This window comes from Xenopus laevis, chromosome 5L (genome assembly GCF_017654675.1).
Source record: "Xenopus laevis strain J_2021 chromosome 5L, Xenopus_laevis_v10.1, whole genome shotgun sequence".
Classification (NCBI taxonomy): domain Eukaryota; kingdom Metazoa; phylum Chordata; class Amphibia; order Anura; family Pipidae; genus Xenopus; species Xenopus laevis.
This window is the reverse complement of record NC_054379.1, coordinates 31,903,570-31,920,830: the sequence shown is the minus strand read 5'-3', so window position 1 is coordinate 31,920,830 and position 17,261 is coordinate 31,903,570. Positions and strand designations below refer to the sequence as shown.

Here is a 17,261-nt window from a genome sequence, read left to right as displayed (position 1 = left end):
AAATGTAACAAAATAATGGCTGATGTAGGAACTGTGGCTGCCGCACATGCTTATCTTGTATAAAAGAGCATTTTGTAGCATTTGCAAATAAAGTATAGGTGGAAATTTATGAGCCATTGCAGGATGTATTATTTCAAAATAAGCTCACTTTAAACAGGTTTCAAATGCACCGCATAACCATGGTAATTAAAATAAATAAATAAACTATGGGCATGATTGTTTTGTCTTAGAGAACCCATTCCACAAACAGAATCTGTCCATTTCCAAGTGATGAATTTAAAAAGGAATCTGAGCAGCCCCACTGGGCACAACTGCATCAATAGGCTGATATTGTGCCTGCTGTGTGGAATTTATATTACAGGTATTGGACCTATTATCCCGAATACTGGATCTTTACGTAATTTGGGTCTCCATACCTTAAGTTCACTAAAATATCATTTACGCATTAAACCCAATAGGATTGTTTTGCCTCCAGTAAGGATTAATTATATCTTGGCTGTGATCAAGTACAAGCTACTGTTTTATTTCTACTGAGAAATAGAAAATAATTTCTTCAAATTTTAATTAGTTGGCCAAAATGAAGTCTGTGGTAGACAACCTTTCCGTAATTCAAAACTTTCTGGATAATGGGTTTCCGGATAACAGATCCCATTCTGATCATGTCCAACTCTGGCATCCATCATTGTGGCTCAATATATACACCGGAGCACTGGCCCGGGGTTTCAGGTAAGTAAATACATTCACTAGGTGTGCTAAACATCTTTCCTTCTCCTTTAAGCCTGGATAAAAGTTTTTTGGGCTCATGGGCATTGAAAGGAAGTTTCAGCTGGCTGGAATTTTGTCTTCCAAGACTTGTTTGTATGCTTTGTTCAAGAAAGGGCTTCTAAAAATGTGAACAATTATTTTTTGTTTAAAGGTTTAATGCTTTCTAGAAATGGCGCAGAACTTTAAAATACATGTGTAAATGCACCCACTATATTTTGTGTTGGGGAAAAAAACATTTTATAAGCATAACCTGCTTTGCTCAGTGCCTTACAGACACTCACCAAAACATTTTTATGAGTATTTTTCTCTCATTTATTAGTAAACTGACTCCTATAATTGTACATTAGAGCAGTTCACTATTACTGAATATGTAACTCTGACTGTAAGACTGTAATTATTCTCCTTAGAAAATCATGGCATAGTGATGAGGTGTTGCAGGTCATGGCATGATCTTTATTGGGTGACTCAGCTGTCAAGTAAATATCTTGCTGAATAACACATTTCTCCTCTTTCCTTAGTATTTACATGACTGTAGCCAAGTTTAAATTGTTTTTCATTAAATTCCATATTAGAGTACTCTTTTGCTTTCCTTTTTATACTCCTTTTAAATGATGTAAATGTACATTGGATTTTAAATAACCTCAAAGTTTAGTGTCAGGGTTTGGATGCCACTTAGGACTAGGGATGCACCGAATACACTATTTTGGATTCGGTCAGGGCCGGATTTACATAGTGTGCGCCCCTAGGCCCACTGCTGTTTGTCGCCCATGTCCCCTCCCCTTTATTCGTGCAAATTTTCATCATCTGGACCGGAGCAATGTGGATTTAAAAAATGATTGTATTTCCAGCATATCCCAGTATTTTTGAACCAATGTGGGTGTGGTTGGGCAGCATGCCACCCCCCTAAAATCCTGCCGCCCTAGGCCCGGGCCTAGGTGGCCTTTCCACAAATCCGGGCCTGGATTCGGTCGAACCCCAGAATCCTTTGTGAAAGATGCGGCCGAATGCCAAACCGATTCCGAATCCTAATTTGCATATGCAAATTAGGGGTGGGCAGGGGAAAACTTTTTTTACTTCCTTATCACAAAATTTCACTAAATTTCCCTCTCCATCCCTAATTTGCAAATGCAAATTCGGTTTGGCTGGCCAGAAGGATTCGGCTGAATCCGAATCCAGCTGAAAAAGGCAGAATTTCGAACCGAATCTTGGATTCGGTGCATCCCTACTTAGGACATGTCAAGATGATAGTATGCAGCCTACTCTGTAAACAGATTAATAAAGGGGGGGGGGGAGAGGGAAGAGGTGGATATCCAGTATTGATTTTTGTAGATAGCAAGGTTCACTTACCAGTACTAACAGGGGGTCCAGGTGCTCAAGCCCCAGACCTTCAGCTTGGGGAGGCAGTTTTGCATATTTATGTTCAGTTGTAGGCTGGCACAAACCAGACTTCACTCCAATATATGATGCAGATAAAGTATGAGTACGTGTGGAGACACATGAAACGCGTTGGGTGTTATCTGATGTGAAATAAAGACTTTTTTGATCTTACGCTGCATCTGAGAAGTTGCCTATGGTGGAGTTGTCGAGTGAAGCATTTTCCCCCAAAGTTACGGGTTCAGGGCACAGCACCCAGGCCTCAGACGACATTTTTCATTTGGCGAGGCCAACTGTGAGCTGATTATATTGCATGATGCTCTTGTTGATGGTCCCCCTCCGTGTTGCCAGGTATGGCTAGATGATTGGACACAGTGCTTCTGAAAAATATAAGTGTATAATGGTCTTTTAAAGGGTTACTGTCACAGGAAAACATGTTTTTTTTTCTTCAAAACGCATCAATTATTAAATTAATAGTTCTGCACTGAAACCCATTTTTTAAAAGAACAAACAGATTTTTTTATATTTAATTTTGAAATTTGCCATGGTGCTAGACATATTGTCAGTTTCCCAGGTGCCCTCAGGTCATGTGGTTTGTGCTCTGATAAACTTCACTCACTCTTCACTGCTACGCTGCAAGTAGAAGTGATATCGCCCCCCCCTCCCCTGCAGCCCGTCAGCAGCCTATATCAAAAGAACAATGGATAGCTAAACAGATAGCAGCTATTTGACACCGCTGCTGAAGGATTTCACTGCTAAAGCTGCTCTCTACCTAGTGGTAGACATGATAATAGCACCAAAGCAGGAAAAACCCTGCTTAAGGAGCACGACCTAGGTCGAATCCGAATCCTGCTGACAAAGGCAGAAACCTTGCCGAATCCTGAACAGAATCCTGGATTTGGTGCATCCCTAGTCTGAATAGTATGGTCCCTTTAGGTAGTTGTTATTGCAAAGGTGAAAACAAATATTTCTACTTTGTGAAATTATTTTGAGTCATTTTTCTTAATGGCATATTTTTATTAAAACTATAGGCGTATCAGTGAGTGAACATCCTGGCACTGGCATTGCACTTAGGTGTGGCACCTTTTCCTCACATTCCTTTAGTGTATTAGTTGAACTGGAAAATCGAATTAGTATTACGAAGACGGCATCTACTCTGTGTAAAACAGGAATTGCTTATGGAACTAAACTAAATATATTGTGAATATCGTCCCAGAGTATTCACCCATCCAGACATAAAGGCAGCATAATGAAACTGCCTCTTAGGACATCCAGGCTTATATATTCAATACATTTTGGGTGCATGAATCATAAAGGGAATCAGCGACTGTAAAGTACAATGGCAGCCTATTTTCATTTTAGTAGATATTGAACTTTTAACCTGGTATTAATACATGGAACTAATCATGGACTCGTTCAACAGGTTTCAAATCCTATCAAGTGTTTACATTACATTGCGTTGCTTCTGCCTGATTTGAGTGTACATAGTTCTGACTATCAAGCTCAGGTTTGATGTAAGAGACCAGCCTTAGGTAAAGGGAAGTTTTTCAGTCTGAGGTTACTGCCACATGGGGCTGTTTTTCTGCCTGTGTATAAACATAGAGGGAGTAACAGCCGCTCTACTCCCATTTGCTCCTGTCCCAGCCTGTGTGCACATGGATTTTGGTGGAAACATGAAGATACTTGAGCCGTTCCTTTGCTTACCTTATATGCAGGCAGAGAAACAACCCCATGTAGAAGTAGCCTTTGGTGAAATGGCACACAGACATTTAATTGGGCCACTGCAGATTCACACAATTGTACTGATATGCTTGCATTGAAACCTGTGCTTATCCATGGACTGGTATTTTTCTATTCTTAAGGATGCCTCTAATACCATCAGCTTTATAAAAGATGTTGCTCTGATACACAGATTTTGAAAGATTCTATTGTGTGCATTGATGATCACAAAGTTATTGTCCTAGAATGCTGTTTATAGAGAGAGTTTGCAGCTTATGCTGTGCTCAAACATCCATTGAATTGCTTATTTAATTCTCCACCATTGCAGTTGGCTAATAAATACATATAGATGTTACTTACTTTACTGAGATTGGAGACAAGAATAAATACATATAGACATTACTTAATTTGACTGAGATTGGAGACAAGCTGAGAATGCCTTTTCTAAGGCAGCCACTATGGTGGCTTCTACTGTTACAAATATGTGATTTTTAATGCATTATACATGAATGATCGTTCCATTTTAAAATATTATATTCTCCCTTCAGTTGCTTAAAGGGATTCTATCGTGATTGTTAAGGTGTCATTTTTATTTCTAAAATACATTGGTCACACTGCAAATAATTTACCCTACCATATGAAATGTAATTCATGAACCAACAAGTGTATTTTTTTTTTTAAGTTGTAATATTGATGTGTAGACAAACATCTCATTTTGTCTGATCCTGTGCTTTTAGAATGAGTCAGCACTTCATGATGGAACAATTGTTTCTCCAACTCATTATAACTGAAGTAGTCACAGTGGGACTTGGATTTTTACTGTAGAGTGCTGTTCTCATATTTACCAGGTGTCAGGGAGCTGTTCTCTTGTTACATTCCCATTGTTCTGCTGAAAGGGGGGAAATAGGAGGTGGGTGACATCAGTCCAACTTGCAGTGCACCAGTAAAGGGTGACTGAAGTTTATTTAAGTACAAGTCACGTGATTGAGGGCACCAGGTAAACTAAAAACATGTCTAGTCCCATGTCAGAATTTAAAATTAAACATAAAATAATCAGTTTTCTCTTTTGAAAACAGATTGGAGTGCTGAAGTCTGCTGAAGCAGCACTATTAACTGAAAAAAAAAAAAACGTTTTCCCCTGACAGAATCCCTTTAATAATCACTAGCAGTTTACACAAATTGTTCAAGCTGGCTGCTATGCTTTTAATTGTTATGGAATGATCAATTAGCACTGAAACATTAATTACTAGATATTAAGGTATTAGTTTGTTAGATTGAGCTAATTTTAGAGATCTTCTATTGAATTTCCTAGATAGATATTCCAATAAAGTGCATTTTATCAGTATCATTGTTAAAAAGGAACTGCCCATATAAAGTCTTTTGGGGGTTCATGTGTATTCAATCCCTGAAAGGCTTGGTCAGTGTTACATAGTAGTCTAGTTTTGCATGTACAAGTATGGGACCTGTTATCCAGAAAGCTTGGGACCTGGGGCTTTCCAGATAACACATCTTTCCGTAATTTGGATCTTCATACCTTAAGTCTACTAGAAAATCATGCAAACATTAAATAAACCCAATAGGCTGGTTTTGCTTCCAATAAGGATTAATTATATCTCAGTTTGGATCAAGTACAAACTACTGTTTTATTATTACAGAAAACAAGGAAATAATTTTTAGAAATTTGGATTATTTGGATAAAATGGATCTTATGTGAGACAACCTTTCTGGAGCTTTCTGGATAACGGGTTTCCGGATAATGGATCCCAAACCTGTATTGTATAATGATAACGTTTATGTAAATTCTAACAATTAAATTTGTTGGTGTTATTTTTCCCTTAATTTAAACATGGGTTTGGAAATTATTACTTGGCAGCTACATAATGTTTACACAATCACAATTTTTGGATTTGGAGGAATAGCAAATCTTCCCTGAAACATCTGGTCAACTCGTGAACTGAACCCAAAGCCATCTTCAGTTCTCTTGTCCTGGTTAGGATTTGGAGTGTTACACTTTTTACAAAACTCCCCGTCTTAAGATGAATGAAATCTTTACATGAATAAATAGAATTGAGTGCATTTACCACCTTGTCAGTAACAGACATATTTATTAGTCTCGCAATAGACAGTAATAGTTATTCTATTTCAGAAATGTTATCTAGTCCAACATGAATACGTATAATATTACTGTATCATTTAGTGGGACAGAGAAATAGTCTGCTCTAGAGTGCCCCATAATCAGCATAAAAAGGACCAGCACACAATAGGGCAGTATAAATGTTAATTGTATGCTAAGTACCTTTTCAGCCACTTATTTTTTGTCAACTGTCAGTCTGAAAACCTTGAATTAAAGAGTACAATAGCATATTGCTATATCGGATGGGGAATAATGAGTTGAATAACAGTATGTTCATACTGACAGACGCCTTTTCCTTATATCCATTTATGATTGGCAGGGGCCACTAACCCTGTCTATTGTGTTAAAAGCATTAGTTTAAATGTAATTTTGCTTATGTTATAATTCCTTAATCTTAAACTATTGTCTGTTTTCCATGATAATATATGACATATTACTGTACCATATTCAAAGGCATCCGTTCAGACAGAAAAAAAACTGCATTCTCTACCTGGCTGCTGCCGGAATTATAGGTTGCTACAAAAATAAAAGGTGTTCGGAGAAAAAAAGGCAATTGTTATTTGTATAATCGCTTTGTGAGGTATTGTAAAACACCTCAATAAATTTTATTAGAGACACCACCTAGTAATTTTCTGAGAAACCTCAGCCATATCCAGTATGACTTGGCGCCATAAGGCATGCTCGCAAGAACCTACATTTGGAGAAGCAGCCGCCTCTCTTATGCTGGAATAATGGAGTATGAGAATAGTTACTACAGTCACATTTGTGGTTCATTAGTTACAAGTGAAACTGTGGTACATCCAACAAGTTTAATAAAGTCATCAACACACATTTTAGGATTTGTAAGGGATGCACCATTTAACTAGGTTATACAGTGGAAATATCCTCTGTTTATAATTAGTATATTATTATTAATTAGGCTTCATTTATATTTTCTTAAATGTCAAAATGTTGTTGTCATAAAAAAAAACATTCTTTATTAAATGAATACTTACATTTTGTAAAAGTCACTTTTTTGTATAGACACGAGGGGGTGTACTTTTCAGCATTAATATCATGCTTTTGGCAGTTCTGTTTACTAAAGTATTTAGAGCCATTTCAATATTAAAGCAATGAATTTGCCAAATATGTATCTAAACATTAATATTTATTTATTTTCAGGAATCTTCTTCTGGTCGGAGAAAAGCTCTAGCAACCAGCAACATCAATATGAAGCAATACGCAAGCCCGATGCCCACACAGACCGATGTCAAACTAAAATTTAAACCTCTGTCAAAGAAAGTGGTAGCTGCAACTCTGCAGTTCTCTCTATCGTGTATCTTTCTAAGAGAAGGAAAAGCCACGTAAGTTTCCTTTTGAAAAGTTACTATCGCATTGCTGGAGTTACTAGGGTTGCTAACTTTTCTGGAAAAAACTATAGGACTTCCCTATACAGGTATGGGGTCTGTTATCCAGAATGCTTGGGACCTGGGGTTTTCCAGATAAGGAACACAATTCAAACAAGAAATATCCATGAACACCGCTTCCGACTCGCCACTAATGCGGCACACTCCAACTGGTAGGGTCTGTATCAAATTGATCGGGTGCAAATATTCCAAGCCAAACAAGCACAGAAAATGGAGAATGGAGCACCGCAGCACTGAACTAAGTTAAAAAACTTTATTGTCCTTTATTTTTAACAGTTTAGAAAAAACATGCAGCACCTGACGTGTTTCGGGCGCTTCCGCTTCATTTTCTTTTCCAGAAAGAAACATTAATTTTAAACTTTGATTAAACCCTATTAGATTGTGTTGCCTCCTATAATGAGTAATACAATCTTAGTTTTAAAAAATCGGTTTTATTATTACAGAAACAACAGAATTGTTTTAAAATTAATTATTTGATTAAAATTGAGTCTATAAGAATTGGCCTTCCCGCAATTCTAAGCATTTTGCATAATCGGTTTCTGGATTACGTATCCCTTACCTGTATTTGTATTTATATTCCCCTATTATTGATATTATCCCTAGAAAAAACACACAGCAACTGACGTGTTTCGGATGCTTCTGCTCTTAGCCATAAGCATTTTTTTATTATTGTTGTGTTATTTTGTATAAACCAATATGGGGGGGGTTTGTGGATGCACACCTAAGGCCAATTTCAAAAAGTATAATTTCAAAAAGTATAAAGCCCTGTCTAAGTAATTCAAGTAAATATGCCAGTGCATTTAATTTTGAAACAGGGTTTTTTTGTTACAAAGTTATGATCATAATATTGATAAGCCACCATACCACGTCAAGGTAAAACCCCACATGGTGGTCCCTAACTTAAAAGCCGCTCAGCAAGTTGGCGGGGGAGGATCTAGCACAGAGTTGAAACCAAGGCACAGGAGATGTTTATACAAAGAATTGCTACTACAGAGAGGTAATGTACCTTGTTTACTATGACTAAAGATAAATAAGTTAGGGACCACCATGTGGGGTTTTACCTTGACGTGGTATGGTGGCTTATCAATATTATGATCATAACTTTGTAACAAAAAAAACCCTGTTTCAAAATTAAATGCACTGGCATATTTACTTGAATTACTTAGACAGGGCTTTATACTTTTTGAAATTATACTTTTTGAAATTGGCCTTAGGTGTGCATCCACAAACCCCCCCATATTTATTTTGTATAAAGTTTTCTTTGATTTGACTTCTAAGAGAGTGCCAAGATGGCGGTTAACCAACCCTTTAAGGGTGGATCTGACTAGAGTGAAGTCACATTGAAGGTTACCAATAATTATGCTTCTTTTTGTACCATATGTGTAACTCTAGTATTCACAAAGCCAATTGGCTCTCTCTTGTTTTAAATATGTTGTGGAAATGGTATCATGTAGCCTATGATTAAGTATCCTATCGATACGAAATGCGCTAGGTTGTATCCTAGTGCACTAGAATAAATAAAGTACCTTTTAACTGAAAAGTCTGCCTAAAAGATTGGTCCTTGGAAATGCCTGCTCAATATTTCTATACAGTGCCCAAAACGCGTCAGGCATGGCAGTGCTGCGTGTTTTTTCTGAACTGTGAAAATTAAAGGAGAAACATTTTTTTAACGAAGTGATGTGGTGCTCCATTCTTCATTTTCTTTTCCAGAAAGAAACAGTAATTTTAAACATTAATCCCAATTGGATTATTTTGCCTCCTATAAGGAGTAATAAAATCTTAGTTGGGATCAAGTACAAGGTACTGTTTTATTATTACAGAAACAACAGATTTTTTTTGTTATTAATTATTTGATTAAACTTAAGTCTATGGGAGATGGCCTATTAATTCTAACCTTTCTACATAACGGGTTTTCAGATTACGGATCCCATACCTGTATTTTTTATTGATATTTCCCTTTTAATAACATCAAGCCCTTTCAGGTGGCAACCCTAGGCATGAAAGCAATATCAGCAGGCAGTAGAAATGAAAAAAATGTTTTTGATCCTGCCATTCATTCCTATATGTCTTGTTGAGCGCAAGCTATTTGTATATATAAATTATATGTTAAAAAATGAGAAAAAAATGGGCTTTTCTGTGTTTCCCAGAGTCTTTCTGTACTAACAGAGCAGACAAAAGAACCCAAACAACACTGAAACATTAATTCCGCTTTTTTTAAAGCTTTTACATTGTTTGCTTGTATAGATTTATGTAAATTGTTGTATTGTCAATTTCTGTTTTTTCCCCATTTATCTGTCCAGTTGTTTAGTGCATTTAATAATGTTCAGTGTTGTTGCCTAACAACGTTTAATTGTGTGCTATCCAGTAATCATCTCCACGGGTATTAAAATTTGCAGATTCCTTGGGAGGCATAAAAAGTCTATTTCAGTGTCCAGTGTTAATCCGGTAGAAAGAAATGTTTGGTGACAAGCGTGGATGGTATAGAATACCAATTAGAGGCATATATCATTAAAGAGCCAACATTGCATCAGACAATACCTAGGGTATTATTTGTTCAATTTCTGAAAGCTTTGCACATAATAAAAATACAAATACATTTACTTCTTCGCCTCAGTAACAGATACTTTTACAAATAATAGAATGTCATAACCCTGCTGGGAAAAAAAACTCCCTCAGTCTAATGTGCTTCACAAATGTACCTAGCACTTAGCTTAGGAAAGCAATGTCTTGCTGTGATTACCTGTGATATTTTCCTTTAATCTATTTTTTTTAGCTTCTTCTTTCCAAAACTTGCTCTTAGCAAAAAATGTATCAAGTGACTGATCTTTGTTAATTTGGCTCCTTTCAAGGGGGAACAGCATCCCAATACAGGTTTTCTTTTTTGGCCGAAAGCAATTTGTAGCGTAAAGGAAAAGTCTATTGGAAAAACCTGTTTTTTCTATTCTTAGCTTGAACCTGTTGTTTTTTCCCCCTTTTTTTGTCATGTATGGATAAATGTATTTCTTGGTCTTGACTGTGACTTGCCCTGAAATGGCCAATGTAGAGTCCTGCAGCGGGTCGGGTACACACGGGTTACCCGCAATAACCTGCAGTACCCTGCTGGTTGCGGGTAGAATTTCCAGGTTGGGGTATAGAAGCGGGTCGGCGGTTCTGCCGGTTTGCAGGTTGCGGGTCTTCTCAATAGTGATTTTTACTCCTTTTTTTCTGATCACACCTACTTCCGATGATGTCACTTCCGGTTTACAATGACATCACTTCCTGATTCTTGATGGTCAGCGAGTCATGGGTCCGGGTTGCGGATAAGGTACTTGCGGGTCAGGTCGGGTAGCGGGTTCAAGCGGGTAAGAATGCTGGTTGCGGGTCTGGGTTGCGGATTGCAGGTTGCGGGTCCGAGTTCCAAAAAATGGACCCGCGCAGGACCCAATGTGTATCTCTCTGACGGCACTGGTGTGCAGAATAGGGTAACAACAGCCTGTGAATTGCAACCTACAGTCCTTTCTGTAAATTACTTTTTTTGCCAGACCCCATTCTTGCCTACTTTCCACAGTAATGGGAAGTGGAACTGTAGACTGCTACAAACTGTAGACTGCTACAAGCCCTTGAAGAGCAACCTGGTACTTTCTATTGTCGTGGCAAGTTGTATGACTAACATTACAAGCAGCAGACATCCAGATACAAATGTCATGTTTCAATGTCTTTGCAACCTTTTTTTCAACTTGGCTCTATTTAGATAACATCATGGAAGAAGCACGACTCTTCATATCATAAAAGCCTCATTTGTAGACTGTTGCAACTTCTGTTTCTTTAAAAGAGAAGGAAAGGTTAAAACTAAGTAAGCTTTATCAGAAAAATATATATAAATACGACAAGAAAACCATCAAGGTAATGCTGCCTTCAGTCATCTGTCAAAAGAAACACCACATTTCTTTCCTTCTATTGTGTACACATGAGGAGCTCCATCACACTTCCTTCTTTCAGCTTAAACCTCCTGGGCATGGCAGGAGCATGCTCAGTTTACTCCTCTATCCCTCTTCCTTCTCCCCTCCCTGATGTAATCTGAGCCCAGAGCTATGAGTGAGCAGGGAGAGACTCAAGCAGGAAGTGATGTCACACCATGTTAATATGGCAGCTGCTATCCTAAACAACTTAAACGCTGATATGGTAAAACATTCTACAGAATTAATATAGCGTTCTATCTTGCACTATTGTGTCTAATCTATTGCCAATTTGCAATTAATCTGCCTCAGTAGCTTTTCTTTATCATTAAATGGACTTTGGCCCACTTGGCCTTCATAATAATAAAGTAGAGTAGAGCACTAACCACATTGCAGTTATTGAAATTTTATAAAAAGATTGTAATTATAGTCATTTTAACCCCTAAGGGAAGAACAAAGGTTGACAAAAACAGTATTATGTAAATATTCACATTCAGCAAATTATTTAACAGATAAATGTTTTAAAAGTGAGGTATTTTTGTTTTTTATGGCTCAAGTGATGAAGATATGCAGAGCCTCGCAAGCTTGATGAGTATGAAGCAAGCTGATATAGGAAACCTTGATGATTTTGAAGAAGACAATGAAGAAGATGAAGAGAACCGCGTGAACCAGGAGGAGAAAACTGCTAAAATTACAGGTGAGCACATATTGGCAAAATAATAATAGTAAACAACTACAATGTGGTTTCTAATATGAAATATGTTATTTTTCTTTGCATAAGTAATCATACTTCATTAATATATGTGGGGCTGTGTATTTTACATTTGGATATACCGTGTTAATAACAGGGCTGTTCTTGGAATCTTATTTAAGCTTAAAGGGGTGGTTCACCTTTCAGATAACTTTTAGAATGATGCAGAGAGTGATATTCTGAAACAATTTGTTATTGGTTTTCATTTTTTATTATTTAAGGTTTTTGAGTTATTTGGCTTTTTATTCAGCAGCTCTCCAGTTTGCATTTTAAGCAATCTGGTAGCTAGGGTTGAAATTACCCTAGCAACCATGCACTGATTTGAATAAGAGACTGGGATATATATAGGAGAAGCCTGAATAGAAAGATCAGCAATACAAAGTAGCAATAACCATTAACGTGTAGCCTTACAGGGCATTTGCTTTTTAGAAGGGGTCAGCTACGCCTATTTGAAAGCTGCAAAGAGGCCGAAGAAAAAGGCAAATAACTATAAAAAAAATTATGAAAACCAATTGAAAAGTTGCTTAGAATTGGCCACTCTATAACATATTAAAAGTTACCTTAAAGGTGAACTACTCCTTTAATGTATAATAGTAGCAAACCCAAAGAACGCTGGGTATTTGTGTGGTTATCAGTGCTGAAATAGCATCATTTTCTCCCGTTTCATCTCTGTGCCATCTAAATAAACAACACAAGTGAAAAGCTGTAGAGTTGTTCCTCTAGCTTCTGTGAGTTAAAGGGCAGTTGATTTCAAAAAATGAAAACGCTACTTTATACAGCACTAACAAATTCACACAGCTCTATATTTGCATTTACACATACTGTACTTGATCTTTATAAGGGGTGACCGGTGCCATTCTGTCACTAGACAGAGCAAAGCCTTCTCTCCTCTTGCTCCTGCTTTAAAAGTTAAATAGTCCTCAATTAATCCAGTGCACGCTAACAAACGCATGAATTCTACATTAAATGAAACATTGTTGTTCGTCCATGAAATTTGCCATGAATGTCGAATGCAGTCTTTTATCGCCATTAGCCTTTTTTCTGGAATTCTATACAGTCATCAAATCCTCACACTAAAACTAATTATTTTACTGAGTTGGCAAATAAGACTGTGACCCTGAAAGAAAGGGTTATAGTTTCAAAAGCATTTTATATTTACAATTGGTAAAATCCCAGAGGCATCAGGAATAAAACGTTAACAAATACTGTTTACAACTTTAACATTCGTCGTGGTTCTTGGAATTCAGATCTCACACTTTTTTTTTTTTTTATCATTATTATTAGTATTAACAGTAGTGCATGGATATTCCCTATATGAACATATAGACATTAACTCGAAAAAAAACACTCCTTACTATGATTCGTTTTGTTTTACTCACTTTGGACCCAACTGATGATATTTGATCACCTGGGCACAGAGTATATTTCAAGCTTCTTTTTCCCCTCCACCCAGAAAATACTAAACCAAATGCCTCAAATACTTCCCCATTGCTGGCATGTCACATGAAAAAAATGGCATGGATTATTTTCCAGAGCTGAATGCATGCATGTGCATATTTTGAAGCAAAAAACATCCGTATATAGAACGATTTCCATTGCCAAAAGTGAAGGGCAATTTCAGGTAATTTAATGCTGCATTTTGTGCACAAACTTTTGTTTGATAATCATTGAATCCAATAAGCCTTGGACCAGCTGCTTATTCCCAAGGTATGGAACCTATTATCCAGAATTCCCGGGACTTGATGTTTTCCAGAAAATGGATCTTTCTGTAATTTGGATCTTCATACCTTAAGCCAGGGATCCCCAACCTTTTGAACCCGTGAGCAACATTCAGAAGTAAAAGGAGTTGGGGAGCAACACAAGCATGAAAAATGTTCTTGGGGTGCCAAATAAGTGCTGTGATTGGCTATTTGGTAGTCCCTATGTGGATTGTCAACCTACATTTAGGCTTTGTTTGGCAGTACAACTGGTTTTTATACAACCAAAACTTGCCTCCAAGCCTGGAATTCAAAAATAAGCACCTGCTTTGAGGCCACTGGGAGCAACATTCAAGGGGTTGGAGAGCAACATGTTGCTCACGAGCTACTGGTTGGGGATCACTGCCTTAAGCTTACTAGGAAAATCATGTAAACATTAAATAAACTCAATGGTTTTTGCTTCCAATAGGGATTCATTATTTCTTTGCTTGGATCAAGTACAAGGTACTGTTTTATTATTACAGGGAAAAGGGAAATTAATTTTTAAAATTTGTTGTTTTTTTTTTTAAAAAAAATGGAGTATGTGGGAGATGGTATTTCCATAATTTGTAGCTTACTGGATAATGGGTTTTTAGATAATGGATCCCACACCTGTTCCAATATTTTTGTCTAAAATACTCAGCCCTGCCAATTATTCCCATAATGCATGACCCGTAACTTATCTAATATGGCAGAGATCCCAGTGAAAGCTAAGGCTCCAGGTCTTCTCTTGCCTACTTGCAACCACATGGATCTCTATAAAGGTTCTTTTCACGAGTTCTACTCCTCTTGCTATCCGTGCTTCCTTAAAATTAGGTCGATATTTATGGAGATAAACGATACCATTCACAAATAATAAAAATATACTAACATCATCTTGTGTCTTAAAGATAGATTTTTATTTAAAAAAAACCCAAACAGTAATGCAAATTGTGTTGGTCCTTCCTTCTTTGGGCTGCAAATGCCCATATGTCTGTTTGTTTACAGGTGGGACATGAGCTGACAGGATTATTTGACCTATGCTGGAATCCTGCCCAAGTAGGATTAACATTCCATTTGCTGAATGAAATACCATAAGAATGCTATTAATGTCCACAAAGAAAGCAGTATTTTGCTGTAAAGTCTTTGAAATATTTATAGACTAAAGCCCTGTGCTCTAAATAACATGAAAGGGTTTTTTACCATTAAGATCCTGAAGTATCTTGACCATGTTGTGGGGAAGGGCTGTCCGTTGGGCCACTCGACTCTATAAGGGTTTGTGGCTTAGGTTTTGGCCCTTGAGTAAGATAAATCCTAAAATTATGTTGTTGCTTTTTTTTTTTTTAACTACAGCATCTGTTGCCCTACCTATTGAGGTTCAGTATTTTTATTTTGCTGTTTTAAAACAAAGACAAGATATTATTACAAATAGGTATACCATTATTTCTCTGGGAGTTTATTTTATAGAAAAGGAAGTATTTTATCTTAACTTCCTGGATATGTTTTATTATTACAAGTATAGGACCTGTTATCTGGAATGCTTGGGACCTGCGGTTTTTCAGATAAGGGGTCTTTCCTTAATACCTTAAATCTGTTAAAAATCATGTAAACATTTAACAAATCCAATAGGCTGGTTTTGCCATCAATAAGGATTACTTGGGGTCACCTACAAGGTACTGTTTTGTTATTACAAAGAAAAAGGGAATATATCTTAAAGGGGGTTATTTACTACAATCCGAATTTATCTCATATTTTATTTTAAAAAAAAACCACAACCAAACTCCCATGCCCGATTTTAGCCAATTTATTAATTTAAAAAATTTATTTAATCTGATAAAAAAAAACTCAATAAAATCGAGCAAAAACAGTAATCGCTCAAATTTTTCAGGCTTTTTTCATGAAATGCTGAAATTTTTTCAGGCTTTTTCTGCGAATTGCGCAGATTTTTGGTGTTTTTTGCCCAAATACCCTGAAAAATTTTTTGTTTTGCGCAGACCACAAAAACATCAAATTGAGATAATTTCGACTCTCACTGACTTATACAGGACCTTGACAGGTCTGAGATGGAGGATTTTTGGATTCAGTCTTTTTGTAGCATTGTGGTATTATAAATCTCAAAAAAAAATCAAGTTTTTTTTCCCCTCGAAAAATTTGCATTTCTAGTGAAAAAACTTTAATTTTTCGAGATTTTAATATTTGGATTTTAATAAATAACCCCAGAAATGTTGAATAGTTTATTTAAAATAGTCTATAGGAGACATCCTTCCCATAATTCAGAGCTTTCTGGATAACTGATCCTATTCTTGTATTCTAAAATATGGCTGGAGCCCCCTTCCCACGACCATCAACCCTGTGCCTTTTAATTTACTGCCCCACCCATACAAGAAAAACATACCTTCTTTGTTATGTCAGCATGGCCCTCCTACTCCATACCTGGGTATAATGAATGAGCAGAGGGTTTTGTATATAAGGGTGTACTTTTAGTTCTAGCCAATGATGTTCCAAGTTTTAGCCGGTTGTTTTATTCCTTTAGCTGTGAATGTCTTTGTTAGAACTGGTTGGTAACAGATAAGCAAAACAAAATAACCACAATCAGAATGAGACGTCTGGAAAACCACAAAGATAAAATATAAAATTGCAAACTTACTTAGATATTTATTTTGTCTACAAGATTAAAAGTCTTTTATTATTAATTTGTTCCATGTAGAAAAGTTGATGAAGTCCAAATTTAATTTAAAAAGTAATTGTCCGTAACGATGCACAATTAGGGGTTCAATGGTGTTACAGAGGAGCACTGCAAAGGGGTAAATAAATGGGGCCAAAATGCACAAGTAGTTTGTAGCCAGTTATTGGAAGTGAGCATGCCGACCCCTGTGCTATTATGCCAACGTTGGTATTTGGTCTTGCGTGCTTCTATTAATGTGACATTCATGAACTTTCCACGGGCTATTAAAGCTGCACTCCTATTACCCTGTGATTGCATATGCTCTCTTTGGGAAGACACCTAATAATTTATAGGTGTGTTTCTTTAGGGTGTGAGCAATTATTGTAATCCTTCTTTTGCCTGTCTATCTATAACCAATGTGTGGTGTGCCCAGCTAATCAGAGTAATAGAATGTTCACAACAGAACAATTAGCAGTGCCATCTGACATATAGTAGAAACATCAATAAAATAGCTGGCGTTTCCCTGCGAGCTGGGATCTCATTGAATAACCTTGACATTTTTATGGGAGTCAGATTTTTTGGCTACCAAACAATATCGTTTGAGTGATACTAATTGATGTCTTTATCCATTGAAAATGTGCCACGAGATAGTCAGTCATGTATCCTTAATCTCAGTGTGTATGAAAAATGTGGTACTGTACAGAGCAATACTGCTAGGCCACGCCATGCTCAGCTTACCAATGAAACTGCAGCAGCCTTCACAACAAAGCTGTAAAGCAAGGAGATCTAGCCTGTGG

At 36.9% G+C, this 17,261-nt stretch overlaps 1 protein-coding gene across 8 annotated transcripts in view; it reads left to right on the top strand.

Annotated features, from left to right (window-relative positions):
- Positions 1-17,261, top strand: part of ehbp1.L (EH domain binding protein 1 L homeolog) — a 294,730-nt gene that overhangs the window by 74,470 nt on the left and 202,999 nt on the right. For all 8 annotated transcript variants that reach the window (XM_041562642.1, XM_041562641.1, XM_018262832.2 and 5 more), the window contains exons 6-7: positions 7,154-7,335; positions 11,891-12,030. In XM_041562642.1, the coding sequence (XP_041418576.1) occupies positions 7,154-7,335; positions 11,891-12,030 (322 nt within the window). The remainder of the gene's footprint in view (positions 1-7,153; positions 7,336-11,890; positions 12,031-17,261) is intronic.